Source organism: Oncorhynchus masou, chromosome 28 (assembly GCF_036934945.1).
Source record: "Oncorhynchus masou masou isolate Uvic2021 chromosome 28, UVic_Omas_1.1, whole genome shotgun sequence".
Lineage (NCBI taxonomy): Eukaryota > Metazoa > Chordata > Actinopteri > Salmoniformes > Salmonidae > Oncorhynchus > Oncorhynchus masou.
In genome coordinates this window covers 50,272,199-50,296,181 of record NC_088239.1, presented here as the reverse complement: position 1 = coordinate 50,296,181, position 23,983 = coordinate 50,272,199, and the positions used below count along the sequence as shown (strand labels likewise).

At 44.5% G+C, this 23,983-nt stretch overlaps 1 protein-coding gene across 1 annotated transcript in view; it reads left to right on the top strand.

The window, feature by feature from the left end:
- pdlim5b (PDZ and LIM domain 5b) overlaps nt 1–23,983 on the top strand; it is a 71,669-nt gene that overhangs the window by 39,754 nt on the left and 7,932 nt on the right. Inside the window, exons 4-8 of the mRNA XM_064942416.1 lie at nt 12,248–12,281; nt 12,653–13,182; nt 17,549–17,703; nt 18,872–18,902; nt 22,936–23,090. Of these exons, the coding sequence (XP_064798488.1) occupies nt 12,248–12,281; nt 12,653–13,182; nt 17,549–17,703; nt 18,872–18,902; nt 22,936–23,090 (905 nt within the window). The remainder of the gene's footprint in view (nt 1–12,247; nt 12,282–12,652; nt 13,183–17,548; nt 17,704–18,871; nt 18,903–22,935; nt 23,091–23,983) is intronic.

Sequence of the window (23,983 nt, the reverse complement as noted above, 5' to 3'; positions counted from 1 at the left end):
TGAACCTGCTGGTACTTTAAACGGTCCCTGAGGTTGCTTTGGTTTGCCTGCTCTCTTTATGCATTACGTACGTACCCTGTCATTGTCCCCGAGGCCCTCTCAAGAATGCAGGGATGTCATGACGACGCTGTTGAGATTCAGCACTCGGGCGTGTTTTGTCTTACACGTTATGTATCCCTTTGTTTATGTGTCTCTCAACAAGCACACTATAACCTGATGCTGTGTGTGAAGTACTACAGCTGGAAACACGCAGAGTGTGATTTACTCTGTCTTAAACACACTCAGTGGGTGACGAGGTTAGGCCAGACCAATTGTGTGGCCCTGGATGGAGATAAAGATGGACACTTTTTGTTGTCCCAATTACAATTAGGGGCATTCATCAGAACAAGGTCAAAGGTGTCCCTGAAAATATTCGTATACATTTTTATTTATAAGAATCCATTTGGGGGGGGAAAAGCAAACCTGCGGAACAGGAAGTGGGAGTACACCCCTGACCTTTGACCCCGGTAGGAGGCAGTCATGGAAGGCCAGGATAAGTTTAAATCGGGCTTATAGACTACCTCTCATTGAATGGCTCAATGGCTTTGCATGGGGGTAGTGTACAATGGAGGGCAAGCGCCATGGCAAATGTTCCCTCGATAAGGACAAATGTACAGGATGTTCCTTTAGGACATGGTGGATCTGATTCAGTCAAATCAATCCGAGGGAACAGAGAGGCGTGTCTGAACTTTATGCCGTCACAGTGGAATTCCTCATCAAGGTTTCACACGCTTTTCATGGCTGTCAAGCTGTTTTGGCGGGAAACCTGCGGAAGCCATCAGATCAGACAGATGTCTGTTGTCAAAGACCTTGGGCTTTAGAGGTCCCTTTGTGCTACTTCAGCACTGTTCTAGCTGTCACCGCAGCAACCCAGCTAGAACATGACCTCACTGGGCCATGCGTTCTGAGGAGGAGTGACACAGTCGATAATTGTCAAAAAGCACAGCGCTGCCAAGGCTGGCTCTGCCCGGGTTAAAGTGAACCCCTGTGAGGAAAGCTTCTAATGAAAGCTCATAAAATACCCGCTACATTGATCCAACCTCCAAAGGAAGCAGGGAATACTAGACACGACATCGGTTTAGCGTACATTTGAATACATTCTCTGTAGAGCTGTAACAGCAGTTTAGTGCTGCTTAAACAGTTTTCCGTCTCGATTTGCAAGGAGGCCAATGGATACCTTGTAATCCTCCATTACAATACTATTCCTTATAGGTGATTTGAATAAGGCAAATAAAAATGTCCATATGTGAGGAAATGATTTGTCTGCTTTGCTTTCAATCAATGATTTGTCAAAGACATCAAACACTTTGGTCAATCCTGAGATAAGACAGGCAATTAATTCCGGCATCTCACAATCACATACAGCTTGGTCCTAACAGATTCAGTTCTGTTTGATTTCAGAAAAGTGTTTCCAAAGCACAATCTTAGCTGTGGCTCTTGTACAGCCACTAAGGAAAGCAGTGTTGAGTGGAGGGTTTATTCATTGTTTGTGAAAAGCCTTAGCCCCAGTGTTCCGCTGTCCCGTAGAGGTGTCGAGCCCTGGGAAAACCCCTCCACACGTCCGCCGTGCTACGCCGCCCAAGCTGGGAAAGCTGTTGAAAGAGCAGCACAGCGGCTGGTTCACGTGTCCTCTCATTCTGCCACCACAACACTAGATTTAGGAGCCTTTTCCCTCTAATGGGAAAGAAAATAGGCCTAGAATTAGACCCCATCTCACAGCTGTCTGTAATCTAGCAAGTGTAATGAATGCACAATGAAACATCAAACACTCAGACGATGATGACACACAGGAGATTCAGCGACGTAGCGAATCCTCATGCTTCATTTCTGTCCTGGCAAGGACATGCGTTTTTGTGATTTTGAAATAATACATTTAAGTTCATGGCAAATTTAAGCGTTTTATAGAGGGTAGCGTGCTCGGGGACATGCATACTGAAAAGTGAAGGGAGCTCTACCATTCAAAATATGGAAATGAGACAGTTTTCTGTTAGCCGTTTTTTAGATATTGTAAACAGCCAGGCATTTCAAGCACTGTTTCCTTGTCACCCATGTTGTTTAATCATGGTACGGTATGTGCTCCCTGGCAGCGTGGATGCAACGCTCAACATTTCCATCTCTCCCCGACCCTCCTGTTCCTCCCTCCCGTCTCCCAAACCAAAATGTGTACCTCTTCTGGTCAATTCAGCAATGTGAAAAGAATGCGTTGATTTCCATCATATCATTTTAGACCGCATTCCCTTCCTGACTATATTTTCTTAATGTTGGTTTCCAGGCAGGGAGGATGGACTGCCTTTGCTGAAAAAACTCAGTTGAGAATGGCGCCAGGAGGGGTTGGTACAGGAGGAGAGGTTTACAGTTACCCATTATTAGGTCTTGTTTTCAATTTCGAGAAAAAGGCACCCCTTGCATTTTCTCAGTGCTTCACTTTGTTTGTGATGTTACATGTCTTTAGTGAGCAGAACCGCCACAGCTCTAACCTCCAGCTGTAGATCTGTCTCAACGCATCTCACTACACGTACCCGTGTGGGATTTCTGAATGTGATTACTGTTGACTGATGTGATAAGAGTATTATGGATATTAACGTAACCGTGGCAATGCGCTAGGATTGGTTAACGTGTGTCAAACCAGGCCGCGTGATGTCATACAGTCGCGTTTGATATTCTGTGAGCAGAAAAAGGTACACATCAACGTGAGTCATTGCTCTACGAATGAGTCTGGGGGACTATTTGGCGAAAGCATGTTTAGCAAGGGGACAGATAATTGGGTTTAAAGTGTGATCCAATTTGTTGTGCTGCCTTCGATCAAAGAAGGCTGTTCAGATCGGAGTTGATGAGAAGGGCTAGTTTGAGTGAAGACACATAAGTTAACCAGTTGTTTTTCTTCTGACAGACAAACCAGTACCAGCCATATTGCAGCTTCGGCTTTGGTTCATTCAAATGTCAACTGAAATTAGATGTTGAACTCATCATGGCTCTGCTCAAGGGGGAGCCTACAGCTGACTAAAGCTAAGAGGGAGAGTTCCTCTGTAGTGCCTATGGATTATACTACACTCTTTAAAAGTAATTGTTCCAAAAGGGTTCTTCAGCTGTCCCCATAAGATAGTCATTTTTGGTTCCAGGCAGATGTCCCCTTTTTTGGTTCCAGGCAGATGTCCCCTTATTTTGGTTCCAGGCAGATGTCCCTTTATTTTGGTTCCAGGCAGATGTCCCTTTTATTTTGGTTCCAGGCAGATGTCCCTTTATTTTGGTTCCAGGCAGATGTCCCTTTATTTTGGTTCCAGGCAGATGTCCCTTTATTTTGGTAAAGGTTTCTACCTGGAACCAAAAATGGTTCTTCAAAGGGTTCTCCTATTGGGACAGCTGAAAGAACCCTTTTCAGGTTCCAGATAGCACCATTTTATTTTAATATTTTTCTAAGAGGGTAGTAAAGACCTCTTTTCATCCTATGCTGGAGAATCCACAACTTTATGATTCATCAGTTCTTCTCTGCCAGGATTATTATATCCATCACTCACCGCCTCCCTATGACACTGCTGCTGCTTACCAGTCTCCCCAACAGTAACACCCCCTGAGCCACAAAGCAGCACACGCTAACTAGGGATGCTAGGCTACAATGCGGTTTTGATTAGCAGACTTTACGAGGTGATAGGGACTGGGTATCCAAGAAAGATTAAATGTCTTGGCCCACGCTAGCAGTTCATGTCCGTGTCTCGAGGGTTGGAAAAAATAGTATTTCCACTTGCCAGCAAAGTGATGGAGAACATGCACAGACCTACTGTGGCCGTAGTATGACTGAGGGTAATTGTAGGTACGCTACAGTAGGATTATGCATGATTTTCCCTTTTTTAGATTGACTGGTTACGTTTGGAAACCACCCAATTTTAAGTTGTGGTATACTTCTCTCTCAGAAATTCCTCAGAACAGAAAAGCTGTTTTTCCATCCACGCTTGGGCCATTAGCAACTGAAAAGCATCTTCGTAAGCACAAACTGGCCAATTGAGCCTAATGTGTGCTATGATTGTAATGACAACCAGTCACTTTACAACATGTCTGTTCCTCTTTGCTTTTATGGAAATGTCTTCCCAGGTTAACACAGTGAGTTTTGCCAGGAGGGTGTGGGGAAAGAGCATGAGGAAACTGCTGTTTATTTGTCAAACACCGCTCCTTCTGAGAATGTGGCTGCCGCATCTGGGTCCGAAACCTCAAAAGACAAAAACAAAACGGGATGTCAGAAACCCAACAGATCCTCTAATGTTCTCTAAAGGTATGCAAGACGGCTTCCCCAGTTTGAGAAGGTGCGAGTTAAAGAGAATCATTTCACAATTTGTAAACTTGAATCTCTTGGGCTGAGTTCTAACAGTGCCCAGGACGGTCAGTACAGGCTGGCCTTGCACTCTCTCATCAGCTTACTGTAGCTCACAACACAGACCAGAGAAACAGGCATGCCCACTGGAGACGAAGTGGAATTGACATTTACCAACGTAAAAACAGAGTTGCAACATATCAAAGCACAGTGTCTTTTTCCTCTTTTTGGTTCACACACATTTTTTTCTATCCGTCTTTGCTTTCCTTGAGCTCAGATGTCAGTGACATGTTTTTTTTTTAAAGGAGACAAAATAGAAATACCGTTTTTGAGACATCAATAGAGCAGCAATGGAGACCAAATATTTTTGTCTCTGTCAATTGACTTCTAGTGTCCTTAGCCTTAGTGTCCTGTCCTCTCATCTAAGAAGTTGGATAGGGCCTCTCTTTTACATCTTAATGTCCAGAATGTTTGTCTGACCAATCAGCCTATCAGTTGTGTGTAAATCAATGTTGACCCCAAGGGTCGGGTACCACCACCTGCTGTGCTTATCTCATTTTTCCCCCCCTGCTGGTACAGCTTGTTCACAGACAGACAGACCGACAGGGTACAGTATAGTCAGGCCTGCTATTTACTTAGCAGCCAGTCAACCATACGCTAGCTGCTCTGTTAGCAGGAGAGGAAGCCTAGCACCAGACACAATCACAGATGGCCAGTGTTTCCTTGGTAGACAAACTTCTGTGTGACGGGGCATAGGGGATGAGGAAAAGGACATTATAATGTCATACAGAGCTCGTGCTTTTATGCCTAGCTGTGGCCAGATGTTGAGTGGAGAGGGTGAGAGGGGCCAGTCTGTTGGGGGTGTTAAAACCTCTTGAGTGTAGGGGGCAGTATTTTGATGTTTGGATGAAAAACGTACCCAAATTAAGCTGCCTATTTCTCAGGCCCAGAATTTTGAATATGTATATAATTGTCAGATTAGGATAGAAAACACTAAAGTTTCCAAAACTGTCAAAATATTGTCTGTGAGTATAACAGAACTGATATTGCAGGCGAAAACCTGAGGAAAATCCAACCCGGAAGAGGCTTCTATTTTGAAAGCTCCATGTTCCAGAGCCTGCCTTCGCTCCATTTAAAGGGATATCAACCAGATTTATTTTCCTATGGCTTCCCCATGGTGTGAACCGTCTTTAGACATAGTTTCAGGCTTTTATTTTGAAAAATGAGCGAGAAAGATCACATCGTGTCATTGTATGGCTGGGTGCCAGCAGCGTTTTGTATGCGCAACAGCTTGGAGCAGCCATTTTCTCTCTCTCCTATTGAAGAAGCTACATACCCGGATGATTATACTATCGATTATATATTGTAAAACCAACCTGAGGATTGATTAAAAAAAAATGTTTGAAATGTTTCTACGAACATTACGGATACTATTTGGAATTTTCGTCTGCGATGTCGTGACTGCTCGAGCCTGTGGATTTCTGAACACAACGCGCCAACCAAATGGAGTTATTTTGGATATAAAAATAATCTTTATGGAACAAAATGAACATTTATTGTGTAACTGGGAGTCTCGTGAGTGCAAACATCTGAAGATCATCAAAGGTAAGCAATTTAATCTATTGCTTTTCTGACTTTCATGACCAATCTACTTGGCTGCTAGCTGTTTGTAATATTTTGTCTACTGAGAGATATGTCCTTACATAAACACTTGGTATGCTTTCGCCAAAAAGCTTTATTGAAATCTGACACGCCAGGTGGATTAACAACAAGCTAAACTGTATTTTGCTATATTGCACACGTGATTTCATGAAAAAGTAAATATTTTTAGTATTCAGCGGTGGTTGACACAAATGATCCCGCTAACGGGATGGGTGCATCAAGGAGTTTGAACTACTCTGGCCAAGGTTCCACTCTGAAATGGGACTAACTTGAATTGAGAAGCGTTTAGTCTTTGTACCTATTAGCTGGCTATTTCTAGAAGTGTTTTTATTTATTTTTTCTCCCGTTTCTCTTACATGGCCAGCATTTTCCTCTTTATCTTAAAAGTCATGTTGACCTGCATTTTTTTAAATGTTTTGGATTAAATAATGTTTCATACTGTTTCCAACTGAGTGCGTTTGAGCATGAGGGAACTTCTACACACCATAATTAACCTCATAATGTATATGGAGCATGTCATATCATGCAATCATATTCAATTATTATGAAACCATCTGTTTCTTTGCCATTTATCTTTATTCCCCTGATAAGTAACCTGCTTTAGGGCTGGACATGTCATCTTTATTATGGGTAGATATCATTCTATTGCACAGTATCAGGTGTTCTAGTATTCAGTAAATGGACTGGTTGCGCTGCTGTGGGACCCAAGGTAGCTTTTGAGCGGAACAAGTTCTGTGCAATGGATGGGAATACTCTCACTTCCAGCGGATTAAATGCATTTTACATTCAATTACATGTACTGATCCAGAATGGGGAAATTGTTCCAGATTATGTTTTTAGTATGGGATAAATTATTCTAGTCTGTCTGTCTCTGTGTGTGTGTGTGTGCCTTTGGTATGAATTATCCTGTCCTCAGTTTACCACTCCTTGGCCTGCTGTCATTCAGGGGGAACAGGTTGACGCGGGATTGTCTGGGAGAGACATTATGAAACATCTGCTTGTGTGTGTTTTTGTGCAGGTTTCTAAGTGTTTGTGTGTGCAGATGGTGGAAGCAGGAGGGTGTGCTGGGACTTGGGATCTTCTCATGCTTATGGTGTCAGTATTTGGCTGTTAACGTACCCCACCCCGACACAGCACGAACACTCTGCTTTGGAGCGCTGGGGGGTTAGTCATCACACACATCATACGAGTGAGACTGACAATAGCGACAGGCTGTCCCGTTGCGAATGTGAACGAGCTTTCACACTAAAAACGAACCCCTTCCATCTTCACCTCTCCTGTCTTTCCATACGATTAGAGCTCTCTCTCACTCCTTGCTGACCCTAGAGTACATCTTTCAACAACTCTCGCTCACCTCTGTCACACTCACTTTCTCTCTCTCTCACTTTCTCATGTCATCCATGCCTTCAGTACTCCCTGTCTCCTCTCCCACTTCTGATTAATGAGGCTGTGTGTCAGAATTCCTGTTTCCCTGGCCATGTCTTTGCCATTCCCGTCACTGTGATCGGGAGAAGCAGGAAAGCAAGGAACATCGAGCATTGAAAGCTTTGTGCCCCTGACAGCCGCGTGAGTTACACCAGGGGCCCGGCTCGGCCCCTAGGCCCCACTAGCTGGCCAGCCATAGATGGACTTAGCAGAGCAGAGAAACAACTTTTCCACAGCCATCCATCTCCCTTTGTTTTCATTCCCCAACCAGTTTTTAAAGTGACATGCTAAGCCCTATGTTGACTGCTTAACATCCACATCTCACACTGAAAGTGACACGGGAACTATTTGGATAACAATGAAATAACAGTTAAAAAGTAGTTTACATACAAATGTTATTTTCCCACAGAGTAATGGCAAAGACATGGATGATTGGGGTGGACTACTGCCGATCTCTACTGCTATGTAAGGGTTAAGGACTTGCTCTATCAATGGAATAATTGTTCACCCAGATAATAGTTAATTTGGCAGTGGTGTCGAACAATCTCAAGAACATCTCTGATAATGAGTTTTTATACAGTGTAGATGTGAGGCAGTTCATGAGTGAGTAGTCCTTAAAATGTCATCGTGTAATTCTCGCCTGGATATCTAGCTGCAGTACACACAGTAGTGTGTGTGTGTCATGTTGTGTCCTGGTGCTGAGCGAGCTGGGCTTTGCGTTGGCATCTGACTGAGTGATGGAGAGACTGCTATGTGCCAGACTGTTGCTCTTGGCTCAGACAGACAGGAGGGGGAAATATGTCTCTACTTTGCCCTCAGGCCCGTTCTCCCAGACTCCTTATTCTGCAATAGTGTGTTTTTGTGTTTCAGTTTCCTACCAGCCTATTTATTCACATGCCTCCCTCTCCCCATCTCTCTCATACTTAGCCTGCAAAGAATAGAGCACCATACTAAACTACATTAGCTTCAGTAGAATGTAAAGGACAACGTTATTTAAATCCCACCATTATAACCATGCTAATGTGACCTTGACAGACGGAACTGTGTTCAAGTGAGTGGAACAGGCTCTCTATGTGAGCAGGAAGTCGACAACTAAAGGCCTCCTCTGTCTGATTACAACCATGCTCCTCTCAGCAGGGGGAAGTCATCCCTATGGACAATATACAGGACAGAATTTATATTGTGGTTATGTGCAATATCCGCAGACAAAATTGGATCATACACCTTGAATTTAACAGGAATTTGTTTAAGATTCAATGGTTGTTTTTCTCAGTGAGCTATTGACTTTTGAGGCCTACGTGACACGACATTCAAAGGATAGCCCTCGAGGATTTGATTTGGTATACAGACTTTTGTATTTTCTGGGAAGGATCCCCATCAATCAGAAATGCGTGACTTCTTGATCCGTATCATCTGTCATCTGACTTAATTGGATTACATATCATCAATCCGTGTAGCTGGCTCATATATACTGAGATTACTTATAGGTTAGAGATGTAGGATCTTCAGTTGATAACCCTGTTGAATGAAGAACAATGCAGGACATTTAAACCGTGTAGTGTATATGAGGTTTCGAGGTCACATTTCCTGAACCCGGCAGGATTATTTTCCTGCTGTAGCAAACGGGCTCAAATTAAGATCCTACATCTGTATGTGCATGATGAATCAATTGATGTCCAGGACAACAGCTGGATGGTTCAGTTTGAACCAGTCAGTGTCCCTCAGGCCTACCCCCAGACCAGACTACATTGCCCTGCTACTCTGTTTTCTCCCTTTTCTCCCGCACACAGCTGTCAAATGACACACGCACACTGTCCATCAGTCTGAACAGCACAGCACGCGATCTGGCTAGAGAGAGAGAGAGGACAGAGGGGAGAGGGCTGAGCAGATGTTCACAGGACCACCCTGGCCTGTGTTTGTTCAGTCAGCTCTGGGAACAGAGAACGGAGGATGGGGCCTCCCCCAGACCCAATGATGGCAGACGCACGGTGTTATGGAGTCTATCTTGTTTGTAATGGCACAGGTTGTTTGGATTTGGCCCAATCCCCACCCTTTACTGGACTGGTTGCCTGGGCCTTTGCGAGTGCGCTGCGTTCCTGAAGTGTATACAATAGTACAAGTACACTGGAGAATGCATTGGAAAAGATGCACCCGCAAGTGTGGGTACAGTACTTTTCAAAATATGAATTCCATCAACGTGTGGCAGGGTGGACCTCGATAACCACCCAGTGAGAGAGCCATTAGTCGGTCAGCTTCGGCTGTGTTAGAAAAAGGAACTGTGAGACTGTCCTCAACTCTTCCTAAAATGGCACAATGTGACAGACAGAATGCCAGAGAACAGAGAACATGCCCCATGTTCTGGAACAGACTATTCTGAGGCTCAGGACACCGTTGTTTATGAAGCCAGATGATAGGCTGGGGCAGGAACTTTATTCAGAATTGCATTAATTAATGAGAGAACACGAACCAGACGGAATCTAGACTGTGTCCAGCAGACGGCGGTCATGAATAGCTCACCCCATGGATGAAGGGCAAGAAGAGCTGGAGGGAGAGTGGGAGAGTGTGTTTTCTTGGAATGGTGCTGTGTGCACTTGGTGTGCATTTAGTCGTTTCCTTCAATAGGCTACGTTCTTTGGCGTTTGCGACTGTCTCTGCTCCTCAGAGAGTGAAAGAATAGGGAAGGAATATACAGAATATACTATCCTTGTGGATAGAGAGCTGATGGTTCACATCCTGGTAACCACTTCCTCTGAATAGTGTGTTTGTTTGCAGCAGTGTGGACAACAGGACCACCCTCCTCTTTCTGAGGCGATAAAGGTCCTGCAGCTGGTTTGATCATGAGTATAAATCTGAGGTCTTCTACACCGTTCCGGCGTGTAGCCCTGTACACAGAGGTAGAGACTCGCACACTGAGGGGAGGATATACTTAGTGCTTGTTGTGCTTTGGGCTGCTGCTCTGTCTGTGGTGGCCACCAAATGGAGGATAGCTTTGTTGGGCAGTTTGTTAGTTTTTTTGATCCCAAGTGCAGGACAAGGCAGAAGCTTTAGTGTGGTGGGGTGGCTCTCTGTGAGGCGTACTGACAGGATACAGACAGAGTACTCTGAAAATACTGGCATGTTTTTTTTTTTCAATACGTCAAGCTCCAACGACTGCGTCCATTGTCTATTTTTATGACTGAACAGCTGAGGATTTGGCCATATGTTCAAAACATTACTTTGTGGCCCAGAGGATAGTATACAGACTACTCCTTCCCCTAAAACACTGTGTTCTTTAACACAGTGGAATGTACAGTTCGAAGCTCTGAAGCAGTAATATTACTGCGTCATATAGATATATATCACACACACACACACACACACACACCATCCACACAGCAGGTCACAGACCTGGCTGTCTCATATTAAGTGGACTTGTAGTGCTCGGTATCTAGCTAACACATGCATTGTGGGGCTGATGTAAAGAGGCTCTTATCTGGCCTCATTTGAAAAACGAATCTCAGTCAATTATATCTCAGGAGGTGCAGTCATATTGATATTCCAGAGCTCGCTGACCCCACTTTGAAATCCAAGCGAGCATGAGTGGATGATTGAGTGAAATTAGGATCCACGGTAAAATCTAGCCGACGTTAGGGAAACATACCAGAGTAATAGAGCATAATATGTTTTCCCACATGTCTCTACCTCTATGCTGCTCTATGGCTGGCTGACTCTGTGGCATTGAGCTAGGGGCCAAATAGAGACAGGCCTGTAAGGGAGCCAGCAGCAGTCTTTGATAGTTTGTGTGTAATCTTTATATTGGCTCTATTTACAGGTTTTTCTCTGGCGTGGTTTTCTCCCCCTTGACTTTTCCTTTACTCATCACCACCTGTTTTCTCTCCCGTTCTCCCTGCCTCACCCCTCTCTGTCTCCCGCTCGCTCGCTCGCTCTCCATCCATTTATCCCTCGAAGTCTGACAACCGGTGTATTGATTTATCGGTCCCAGTCTTACCTTCGTGGACCTAGAGTTGTTGTGACATATGGTTGTCAGGGAGACTCTGGTGGTTCATTATACAATAACTCGTGTTTTTACTGAAGCAATAAGACACGGGGTTTATAAATAGATTCATACCATGGCATTGTTGAATACTCGCTTCTGATGGGCATGAAGTATATTATATTTGCACGGTGTAATTCAAAACAAAAGTCAAATTGAAAACATTATTGGCATTGTTGAATTCGATTTTCAATAAGAGAAAGCTAGGACTGATGGTTTTGGTTAGCTAAACTAGCACGTCTGTTTGTTTGGTTACCACGGTAACTACTGTAGCTATCTAGTAAACTTACTGGCTACTGCAGTGGATGTTGAACACATTTCTTCTGGCAAATTAACAAATTTCTAGAGGTAAATGTGTTAAATTCTAGTCATGGTATAAAAGAGGTAATCAACTCGGGGCTCTATACGTTCTCTGGAAAATAATGCGCCTCTGTGGAAGGTAGCGCGTCGTGGAACCCCTTCCACGTCATTATTTTCCGGAGAACGTATAGCCCCTCATTGATTATCCCTTACATACAAATCTTAATAAATTGACCATTAACAGTACTGCTGTGCATGCTTTTTACCTTACCGTAAGGTTTCTTTGGCTGTCCCCATAGGAGAACCTTTCTTGGTTCCAGGTACAACCCTCCGTGGAAAGGGTTCTACCTGGAACCAAAAAAGGATATTCAAATGGTTCTCCTATTGGGACAGCCGAAGAACCCTATTAGGTTCCTTTTCTTCTAAGAGTGTACAGATAACTGCACATCTGTTCTTCTTTCTCATGATGTTTTCTGTCTTCACAGAGCTTCCAGTGTTCCCAAGGCGGATGCACCGAAGGTAAGAACACTCCAGTGAATCATCACTTCAAGTCAAATTCATTAGTTAAGATGAAAGGATCTTAATCACGTATTACTTTTTAGTGGGCGTATTGACACTTACCAGGATCATTTGTTAAGTCCTATGTGCTCAGGAGTTCATCAATGTGTTTGCGCTTCACTGTACCCTTCTGAGACGACGTTACACCACATTTTGGTTGGCTGTTATGGGCATTATGCAAAGCTTGTGAAGGTGCCACCCTCATGGATAGCACTGAGGCGCATACCAATGTTCTGGGGAGCATGGCTCCTGCATGAGTTTGCTGTGTGATGTGCAGTGTGTGAGTGTTGTGCATGTGTTCCCCCCACCCCCTCCCCCCCCACCCCTTTTAGAACGAACCGCTGGAGATCATTAAGCCTGTGCCAATCACCTACCCAGCCCCGCCATCCACATTCACCAGCCCCTCCCCTCAGCCCAGTGCTGCCTACAATAAGACGGCCCGCCCCTTTGGCGGGGGCAGCAGTGTGGGTGTGGTCACTTCCTCCCTGTCTGCCCCAAAAGTGGCCTCAATCCCTTCTGCATCGTCTGCTTTCACCCCCGCTGCCCCCTCCTCCCAGCAGCCCCAGCCTCCCTTCCCACTAGGCAGCCACTCCCGCTCTCCAGCCCCACCCATCGCAGCCCAACCCACCAGACCCAGCTCTGGCCGTTCCCCTTTCACCACCCCCTCCTCGTCCTCCTCTTCCTCCCCGGCCAGAGTGACAGCCCCCTCCTCCAATCCTGGTGCTCCGCAGTCCTCTTGCTATAACACGCCCATCAACCTGTACTCCAACGCCAACGCCTGTGAGGTGGCCATAGGACAGAGGCGGGGCATGTTGGAAGCCCAGGGTGTGGTAGTTGACCAGATCAAAGACCAGTTCAACGGGTGAGTAGCACTAACCTCAAAACCCACCCCTCACCTCGTCTCCTCTCCTTTCTCCTCTCCTTTCTCTTCTTTTCTCCTGTTACTTTCTTTCTTTTTAACAACTCTTGCTTCTGCTTCCTATGACCTTTCAAGAGGCTCAGCTGTGGGTAGGTAGGTGGTTTGTACAGTAAGTTCACTTGAAGTCTTTACCCTGCACCACATTGTATTTTTGTAGCTCAAAATACCAACATGGCTATTCTAGATGTGACCACTTAGACTGGTGTAGTGCAGCAGCATGATGGCTGTAATGGAACATGTTTCACTCTCACTTCCCATAAATCATGTGTCTTGTTGCCAGGTCAACAGATAATTGTGGTTCACTCCACTACCTGTCTAGATGATGTTGTTTGAGGCCACGAGTAGCTGGTGTCCATTTTCAGTTAACCAACCATGCAATAACAGACTACCTGAGAGAGGACATACTTTGTACTAAATCTTCCATCCGTTTCTCCAACATAGTCTACATTTATTTAGTCTATATTGTTCTCATTTAGCAGATGCTCTTATCCGGAGCGACTCATAGGAGCAATTGAGGGGTTAAGTGCCTTGCTCAAGTGCACATCGACAGCTTTTTCGTCTAATTGGATCTGGGATTCAAACCAGCGACCTTTGGGTTACTGGCACAATGCTCTGAACCACTAGGCTACCTGCCACTCTACAAACACTCTTGTTTGTAGAGCAACATGCCTATATCTACCTAGCTCTTTAAACAGCCACAATCGAGAGAAATAGTAATGGCGTCTTTTTGTAGGCGCAAACTCCGCCAGGGTTCGTTGGACAAAGCCTATGGAGAAATAATGGGAGTTCCTGTCGGGTTTTCGGATAAACACTGGAAATAAGGTCTGTGGTGAACACAGGTTTAGGAGATCTGACACGTTCTGTTCTATGAGACCCTCTTCATCAGCTAAGGTCACTTTTTGAAGCCTTTATGTCATTTAAAAAAAGGCTTCATAATTCATGAAGGTCATGCTATTATCTCATAGAACAAAACGCATCAGAACTTATTTTTTGTGTTTATCCCAAAACCCCATTGTTTCTCCATTCAGTTTCCCCATAGGAATGGCTGAACAAACCAGAGCTAACTTATTTACGTCGTTTAGGACTGCAAGCTGGCGAGCTCCGAGTGCAGCAGCACATCTTGTGTCATGTTAAAGGGAACTGGAAACAGAAGACGAAGGCAGCAGCAGAACGACGACATGTTAAACTCAATCCTGCTACCACCCAGCCCGCCTCACTCTAATTGATAGCAAAGTGAATAGCCTTGCCAAACACCCAGTATTCCGCCTCGGAGTCTGCCTGACATGTTGTTGTCTGTCGACTCAGACGCTTGTTTCTACAAGCCTGTTATTCTGGAAGCGTTGGCCCTGTAGAAGCTCTACTGGGATTGTTCTCAGGCCAGATGTATTTATAAAACCTCAATAGTAAAAACACGTGTTTTTGACTAGTCTACCAATGTAGTCCACTGATGCAAATGTAATTAGTTATGTTTCACAGCTGAATATAGTAGAGACTTCATGCCACATACCTGTAGGCACTTTGGTTGTCATCTCAGTCTTTACTGCATACTCTACTTATGGTCTCTGGAGTTATTATTCCACCTCCCTCCTGTCTAAATCCCCTGGACTACTCTGTCTGCTTCTGATTGGCTTGAAGGGCATTCTAGAGCATGCATTATTTCCCTATAACGCACAGTATATTTGCACGATAGAATTCAATGGCTACATGTTCTGTGTTTGATCTGCTATTGAAAGCAAAAGTCGAATTGAAAACATTATTGGCATTGTTGAATTCAATTTTCATGATAGCAAGCTAGGACTGATGGTTTGGTTAGCTGAACTAGAAAGTCTGTTTGGTTACACATTTCTAGTGGTAAATGTGTTAAATTCTAGTCATGGTATAAATGGGGGTAATCAACTCGGCTCTATATGTTCTCTGGAAAATAATGCGTGGAATATAAAAAAGAAGAAAATATTCTCTGTGGAAGGTAGCGCGTCGTGGAACCCCTTCCACGTCATTATTTTCCGGAGAACGTATAGCCCCTCATTGATTATCCCTTACATACAAATCTTAATAAATTGGCCATTAACAGTACTGCTGTGCATGCTTTTTACCTTACCGTTAGATACAAAGGGTTCCAAAAGGTTTCTTTGGCTGTCCCCATATGAGAACCCTTTTTGGTTGCAGGTAGAACCCTTTTTGGTTCCAGTTAGAACCCTCTGTGGAAAGGGTTCTACATGGAACCAAAAATGGATCTTCAAAAGGGTTCCCCTATGGGGACAGCCGAATAACCCTATTGGGTTCCTTTTTTTCTATGCGTGTGCAGATGATGTTTTCTGTCTACAGGTTCCAGGTATAGTAGCAGCATGCGTGTTCAGCTGGATCCTGTGTGTGTTTCTCTGGGTGTCTGCTTGCACCTCGTCTCAGAATGGGCCGTGTGTTTTTAGGACCCAGTTGGATCAATGCTCTTTCTCTTTTCCTGCTCCTTTACTTTGCTTCATCCTCTTCTTCTTCATTTGTTCATTCCTCAGGAGGACGAGGAGGAAGAGACCAAGTTAGTGTTCTAACAGTAGCAGTGACACACTGTCTGCTAGCTCTGTAACTGTGGGATGATGCTATTATCAGTGCTTTACTGCCGCACCTGAATAGTACAGTAGGCATGCTGGCTCCTTTCTGCCATAACCCTCAAACCTCACTCATACAGTACTTACTGTATTACACCCTCATCTCAGAGCACAAAACAACCTGCGAAGCCACCCTGTAAATAACCCACAGCCATAAGCTGTAATAAGCCTTGTGATCCAGTTCATTCTGTTCATTCATGCTCTATGTGCCATGGCATCCTGGCCGGGTTCACTTGGAAAAGTAGTGTAATTTACACCCATGTGCATTGAAATGCTGTTTGGTTTATAGAGCACTGCTTTTGACCAGAGCCCCATCGGCTCTATAGGCACTTTAAAGGGAATAGGGTACCATTTGTATGCTGCATCCCCACCAGGCCCATCCCCAGACAGCAACTCAGTGCCCTGTAGGCTGACCTGTCACCACTCAGCGGGGCTACTGAACCCTGTCCCTGCATCTGTCCCCCTCCGTCTGTCCGTCTGCCACCGTGTCACTCTGTTTACCCAAGGCCACTTATTAATTACCAGCCAGCTATTTCACTGTGGTTCTAGGAATAGTACCGTCACAATCTGACCCCTGACCTCCATTCACTTAGAATACACTCACTGACACACGCAATAGACTAGAACACGAGCTGGAGAGCTCACACGCAGAACACTCTGATATATTCACACTTGACTTTCCTCAAGTGCATAAATGCATTTGTAGCTAATGTAATACAGACACCTTGAGATGGGTGTCTAAACATGATTTAATTCAGGACAGAAATACAAAGAATGCATCTGTTCAGGTCCTGAGCTCACTGTAATGTGAGGCCCAGTGGTTCCCCCTTGTGGTGAGAGATTGTAATTTCACCCTTGCTTCTAACTATATTATACAGTTACATTTAATACTTTTCTGTCAATTCCCCAAAATCCAAACTAGATCACTGTTTCTTCAGCTGATCAATAATCCATAAAGCATATTCCTGCAAGTACTAAAAGCATGATGTCATGCTATAATATGAGTGTCTCTGAGTTAACGCCGTGTATGTGGGCTGAATCATGTCACGTCACCTTCATAATGGCTTTTGGAGGTGATCATTACAGTAAGTCGGAATTGATAGCTATCTGTGTCATTGTAGCTGACTGCTGCTCTGCTATTTCTAGTGTAGCTGCCAGTGCACCTCAGAGCATCCTTAAGTATAGCCCGTAGTACTGCAGCAATGCTCATACTTTAGAACCAAATAGTTTTAGCACCTTGGAAGTACAATATTCAGTTTTTCCTCCCAGTCTTTTCTAGTTTCTGATTCTTCTCCTTCTATTATCCTATTTTCCTTTTCTTACTTCCCTCTCAATTTCCGTGTGCAGAGTCCCCCCAAAGACTGCCACTAGGAGGTACGGTAAATGGGAAGTCTAGCAGTGGCCACTTCACGGAGTGAATGTGTGTGTGTTTGTCTTGTCTGAGTCTACCTGTAGTATACACTGGGAGTGAGTGTGTTTTGTCTGTACCTGTGTGTGAGAGCTTTGTTCTGCACTTGTGTTATCCTACTGTATGAAAAAGATGAATGAATGAATGAATTGAATGAATTAATCGGAGTAATTACTTGATGAATAAAGTCATTATTAAAAGTGATTTTTATGAATGGTGAATGCTAATAGTAATTGGAAATGAATAAGGATGAGGATACTTATTCTGTGTGTGTGTGTGTGTGTGTGTGTGGCCTCAGGAACAGAGTTGAACCAGAGTTGAACCATGCCTCACCACTCAGCGAGGCCAGTAAGAAGCGTATGATCGAGGACACGGAGGACTGGCATCCTCGCACCGGCACATCCCAGTCCAGGTCCTTCAGAATCCTGGCTCAGATCACTGGCACAGAGAACGGTGGGTACCCCCTGGCACCCTCCCCCTTCCCCCAATACCCTGATGCATAATGACACCCCAGTTACTTCATGTTGGATACCCTGACACCCTCATACCCAGGCCAGAACACATGCAGCACCACCAATACCTTGGCACAGTGGTATTAGAAAATAGATATGTGTTATAGCTAGATCATTGTGACTAGTTGGCCTGGATACATAAGTAGGCTGTAGTATAGATTACAACAGTCCTGAGGCTTGAGGCTGATTCCCTGACCGGTCAATGTTTGTAATTTGCTGTTTTATACTCTTGTGAATTCAAAGGTTTTTTTACTAAATTACTTGTAGTTTTTCATGTCTGTCTGTGTGTTTTTTTGTTGTTGTAATGACTTGGTGCTGCCTATCTTGGCCAGGGCGCTCTTGAAAAATGAGCCTTTCCTGGTTGAAGGTTTAAAAAAAAAAAATAATAATAATTAAGTGCTGCATGCTAGTCCCTGTGGCACAGGTCTGTCTCTGAGCCTCAGCAACCATCTCTCCTGTCACCACCCCAGCCTTATGCGTGTGTTGGACATGCTCTGCTAATATAAGCTGACAAGGAACAGTGGATTAGATGTCCCTCTCTACTCCAGACAGAGGCTGAGGTTACCAATTTTTATTTATTTTACCTTTTATTTAACTAGGCAAGTCAGTTAAGAACAAATTCTTATTTTCAATGACGGCCTAGGAACAGCAGCAGTGGGTTAACTGCCTGTTCAGGGGCAGAACAACAGATTTGTACCTTGTCAGCTTGGGGGTTTGAAATTGCAACCTTCTGGTTACTAGTCCAACGCTCTAACCACTAGGCTACCCTGCCGCCCCGGCAATGCAGCGCTGAATATGTTTACAGCTGTTGATATTATGCAAATGGTGCTGGAGAGTGGTTTGTAGGAGAGAGGGATGTAGCTCCCCCCAGGATGGTCTCTGCCATCTGATATTGAGCCCAGTAATCCAGCCCTCACGTGGAGTAGAGATATTTGAGGTGCACCCTTGGCCAACTTTTTATTTTTATTTTGCAATTTAAAAGCAGTATCACCCCTCTCTTTTTGGCTGGTCACCCATCAGTTATTTTCTATTACAAGACACACGTCTACACGCACATGTCACAATCTCTGCATTGATGTTCATGCGTTTCTTTCCTCCTCTGTTGACAGACCAAGCCCAGGAGAACAGCACTGGAAAGAAGTGAGTAGTTGATTGGTCAGTCTGCTCCCATGTGATCTGGTTGTGTTTTCCTGGCGTGTGAGTGTGACGCTGTTGTTGTTGGGGTGACGTCTCATCCTGCACGTCACAGGTACTTCTCATTATTGGGATTCCGTGTTTAGCCCATAGCTTCCTGATCCAACGAGACGCTTAGTTTCAAGCTTCATTACAGGAAGCCACATCAGAGGAAGCCCACTGTGGAGGAAACCCTAGTAAAAACATCTCCGGCTGGGTCGGCCAAACCCTCAGAGCTCTCTGAAAGCTGCAGTAAACACACACTGCTGCTGTCCCAACCTAAGCACCGGACAATTAGAATGTCACGGTGGGATTGTGGGTAACGAAGAGGGACTATGGGTAATAAGGGACTGCCAGGAGGAGACACTCACTCATGCCTTCTCAGAGACATGTGGTTAACACACAGCACGCTCTCAAACACAGAGCTCCTATCAAGAGATATCAAGCCTCTTTGCTAATCTTACTGCTTTATTTAATTGACCTGTATTTCCCAGTATTTTCCCAAACATTTCTTGTTACTTTTTTCTTACAATTTCTTTCTTCCCGTCTGCTCTCCTGTGTCCTTTCCTTTCTCCCTCCCTCCTTCCCTACCTCCCTCTCCCCTCCTGCCCTGTGCCGTTGGGTGTGTTAGGGTGAACAAACCGGACCCGGAGGTTGTGGGACAACTGTACAACAAGCTGAGAGACTGGCACCACGGTGTTTCAGCACGCACACTCAACGTGCAGTAGACTGTTTCTCACTAAGATAATTGCGTACTATTTGTGACCTCTACCCTGCCTGTGTTCTATTTATTTCAATATGCCTGTAGTTGTCTCCCTGTGTGTGCAGTAGAGTCCATTATATTTCACATTATACCTACCGTTATCACGTACACTTGTATAGTTACAGGTATTAGTTAGTGCATTATTTAGGTGTGTGAGAGACTCCCTTAAGTTACCTTGCCTTATTGTACTACTTACACTATATATGCAAAAGTATGTGGACACCCCTTCGAATTTGTGGATTTGGCTATTTCAGTCACACCCGTTGCATAAAATCGACCCAACAGCCATGGAATCTCCATAGACAAACATTGGCAGTAGAATGGCCTTACTGAAGAGCTTGGTGACTTTCAACGTGGCACCGTCATAGCATGCCACCTTTCCAACAAGTTAGTTTGTAACATTTCTGCCCTGCATGAACTGCCCTGGTCAACTGGAAGTGCTGTTATTGTGAAGTGGAAACATCTAGGAGCAATAATGGCTCAGCCGCGAAGTGGTAGGCCACACAAGCTCACAGAACAGGACCACCGAGTGCTGAAGCACGTAGCGCGTCTAAATCGTTTGTCGTCGGTTGACACACCCACTACCGAGTTCCAAACTGCCTCTGGAAGTAACGTCGGCACAAGAACTGTTTGTTGGGAGCATCATGAAATGGGTTTCCCTGGCCGAGCAGCCGCACACAAGCCTTAGATCACCATGTGCAATGCCAAGCGTCGGCTGGCACGGTGTAAACCTCGCCGTCATTGGACTCCTGAGCAGTGGAAACGCGTTCTCTGGAGTGATGAGTCACGCTGGCAGTGTAATTATCACAGATTAGTTTTTGCCAAATGTTTGCAATTGCAATTTGACTTGTGATTTAGATCAAAACACTTAGGTGAACTGTTGGAATAATGGAAATAGAATGAGGCGAAGTCTGTGGAAAGCGGCATGAAGCGAGAGCTGAGAGGGATGACTCCAGTAGCAGTGTGAACTATAGAAATGGCTGTTACACACAGCACATCACATTTAAACAAACCAAAGATTCAAATAATGTTATAGAATGTAAAGTAAAACCCCAAACCTGTCCGTGCATCAATATCAGTATATAGTAAAATACAGTACCACCGCCCAGCCCTACCGCTCATCAAACCATTCAGTACCCACTCACGCCCTGTGGATGGGGGCATTGTCATCCTATGGGAGCATAGCCATGGTAGCCAAAATAGTGGCCTACCCAGCATTTCTATTTATGACCCGAAGCATGATGGGATGTTAATTTCTTAATTAACTCAGGAACCACACCTGTGTGGAAGAACCTGCTTTCAATATACTTTGTGTCCCTCATTCACTCGTGTTTCCATTATTTTGTCTTTTACCTGGATCCTCTTTGTGTACCGTATGTCTGTAATATACTTTGAGTTTGATTTATCGACGTCGTATAGGTTTGACTGAGTTTGTCGATTTCATTTAAGTTTCTCCTTCTCTGACATCACTGTCTCCAACTTAATTCTCTACCTTTCCTTCTACATGACTACCTTTGTGTTTTATCTACATTTTGTTTCATTTTCTTCACTAACCATAGATATGCATGAAGATTGTTGCTGCTTGCATCTAAATAAAGTTATATCCTTTATTTCCTGTCCACTTCCCTCTTCTTCTTCCGACTCTCCTGGGAAGTACAGTATCTTAACACTCTTTATCTACACAGCTCATAGACTAATGAGGCGTACATATCCAATGGCTCACGAGTAGTTTATACAAAGGATATACAGGTAAGCTCCTTAATAGCTTAGCTGCACACATACATTGGGCTCCCGAGTGGCGCAGCGGTCTAAGGCACTGTATCTCAGTGCAAGAGGGGTCACTAGAGTCCCTGGTTCGAATCCAGGCTGTATCACATCCAGCTGTGATTGGGACACACACAGTTATCCCAGCGTCATCTGGGTTTAACCGGGGCAAATAAGAATTTGTTCTTAACTGACTTGCTTAGTTAAATAAAGATTAAATACAGTACAGTTAGTTCTCTGCTTGAGCTAGTAGCACTTTGTATGTTTCACCAGAAGATGGCAGTGTTGTCAAGGCACATTTTAAATACAGTGTAGTATAGAACTGCATATGACCTGAAGAAAGTCAGACTCCGTTCTTTTCCTAAGGGCAAGCGCTTCTCACCTGGGACTTTAACCAGCTTTCTTTTGTAAACAGCTGGGATGATTCCTTGATATGCTGAACACCAGCACTAGCACAGACCTAACCATCATGGCTCAAGCACTTAAGACCAGCATTATTTATAGAACCATCAATATGTCAATGTCATCGATGACAACATTGCAGAGACAGAAAGAACAGCGAAATAGGCAGCAGGCCACTGTTATGAGCAGCTCCACTGCATACAACATTTCATAGAGAGGATGGAGAGAAAGAGAGGAGGAGAGGGAGAAAGAGCGAGACGGTGCCAACACTAATTGTTTTCCTGTTTACTTATTGCTGTGCCATCTGGACACTGGGCTGTATCATCTATCCTTATTGGATCAATCTGGCCATGGTTTTCATCAGACACAGCTTTTAATCCAATCAACTCTCCCCATAATTGGCCTGATTGGTTGAGTGTGTCACTGAACTTCCTGCTAATTGATTGTGCCTGGTTAGTGCCTCTGCTGGATATGACTCAATCGTGCCTATTCATAATTAGCCTGGTTTTAGGTCTTCAAAACAGCCCTTCCGATGCACTTGTATTTGCAACAACTATTTAGCTATTTTTCCGTGTGGTCTGCCCATAATTGAACCTTAAACATGTTCTTGAACAGGAGGAGAACCACAGGCTTTCTGTTGGGGTTAGGTGTGGAGAGAGTGCACGATGTGGGCGTGAGTTCAGCTATAGCAGAAGATGGTGAAGTCTATAGTTTTTAGGGAGGCGTGTTGTGATGGAATCACGTTCTAACAGCTGAGAGGTGGATGGAACGCCTACTGTACTGTAACCATGGCCGAGGTTGCCATAACAAACGGGGCCTGAGGGAGAGACGGACAGGCATCAGTTTGCACAGCCTGGCGATGTGGATAGTCATGAGGAAACAACACCAGACGTTAAGAACTTCAACGCTACTGGGTTTATTATGAGCCAAATACTATAAAGTGAAAACATTTCTCTATGATGGTGTGTTTTGTCTGTGTGTGTGTGTGTGTGTGTGTGTGCGTGTGTGCATGCGGTTGTGTTTGTGGGTGCCTGTATGTTTCAGTGAAACAATGACCTTTCTGTTCTCCAGAGAAGTTGTTGAGGATGCCCTGCCCAGTGCTCACGTCACATCAGTGAAGACCATGACCAAAGTCCCAGGAGCCCCCAGGAACGGTGTCCCCCCACCCACCTTCAAGACCCCCTCTGCCCAGGTCAAACCCTCCTGGCCGGCTGGAGGTTCAGCAGGTAATCTTACACACTCTGACACTAACCCCTACTGTCTTCCTCTCGCTGTCGTTCCAGACCATTCTGTGGTTAGTTTCACTCACATCTTGTTCATGCTTCTGTTATTGAGTGTGTCCTGCTGTTAAGAAAAGACTAGATCTATACTACAAGCTTAGGGTTATGCAGCCTTGTTCTGTTATAATCTCCACCCGGCACAGCCAGAAGAGGACTGGCCACCCCTCATAGCCTGGTTCCTCTCTAGGTTTCTTCCTAGGTTTTGGCCTTTCTAGGGAGTTTTTCCGAGCCAACGTGCTTCAACACCTGAATTGCTTGCTGTTTGGGGTTTTAGGCTAGGTTTCTGTACAGCACTTTGAGATATCAGCTGATGTACGAACGGCTATATAAATACTTTTGATTTGATTTATGAACAGAAATGCAAATCATGCATTTTATTTATGGAAGTTATGAGAGCTCTACCCTTTACACAAACATTTTTTTAGGAGAAGAATGCTGATAAACGCTTGTATAGCATGAAGAGTCTTCATTAACCCCTTGGCGCTTTGCATTGACTCAGACAGGCAACCGTAGTGTCAATATCTCAAGGTGACATCATCTGTAGTAGTTCATCTTGACCTACAGGGGGCAGACGCCTGCTGTTACTGTAAAACCTGACTATTAATCAGTGCTTTGATTAGAGCAACATAATGCCTCTGTTACACACGGCTCTTCATCGTAATGCCTCTGGAACAAACAGCTCTTGAACATTACGAGCTCTATAAAAAAGTGAGGTAATCAGCTAATAAGCTCAAATTATTGCCTCTTTTTTTCCAAGATTCCGGAGTTAAATAGATTGTGAAATTGAGAATTATATATTAGATGTTCTGCTCTTTTAAACAGGAGATTCAGTGTATGTG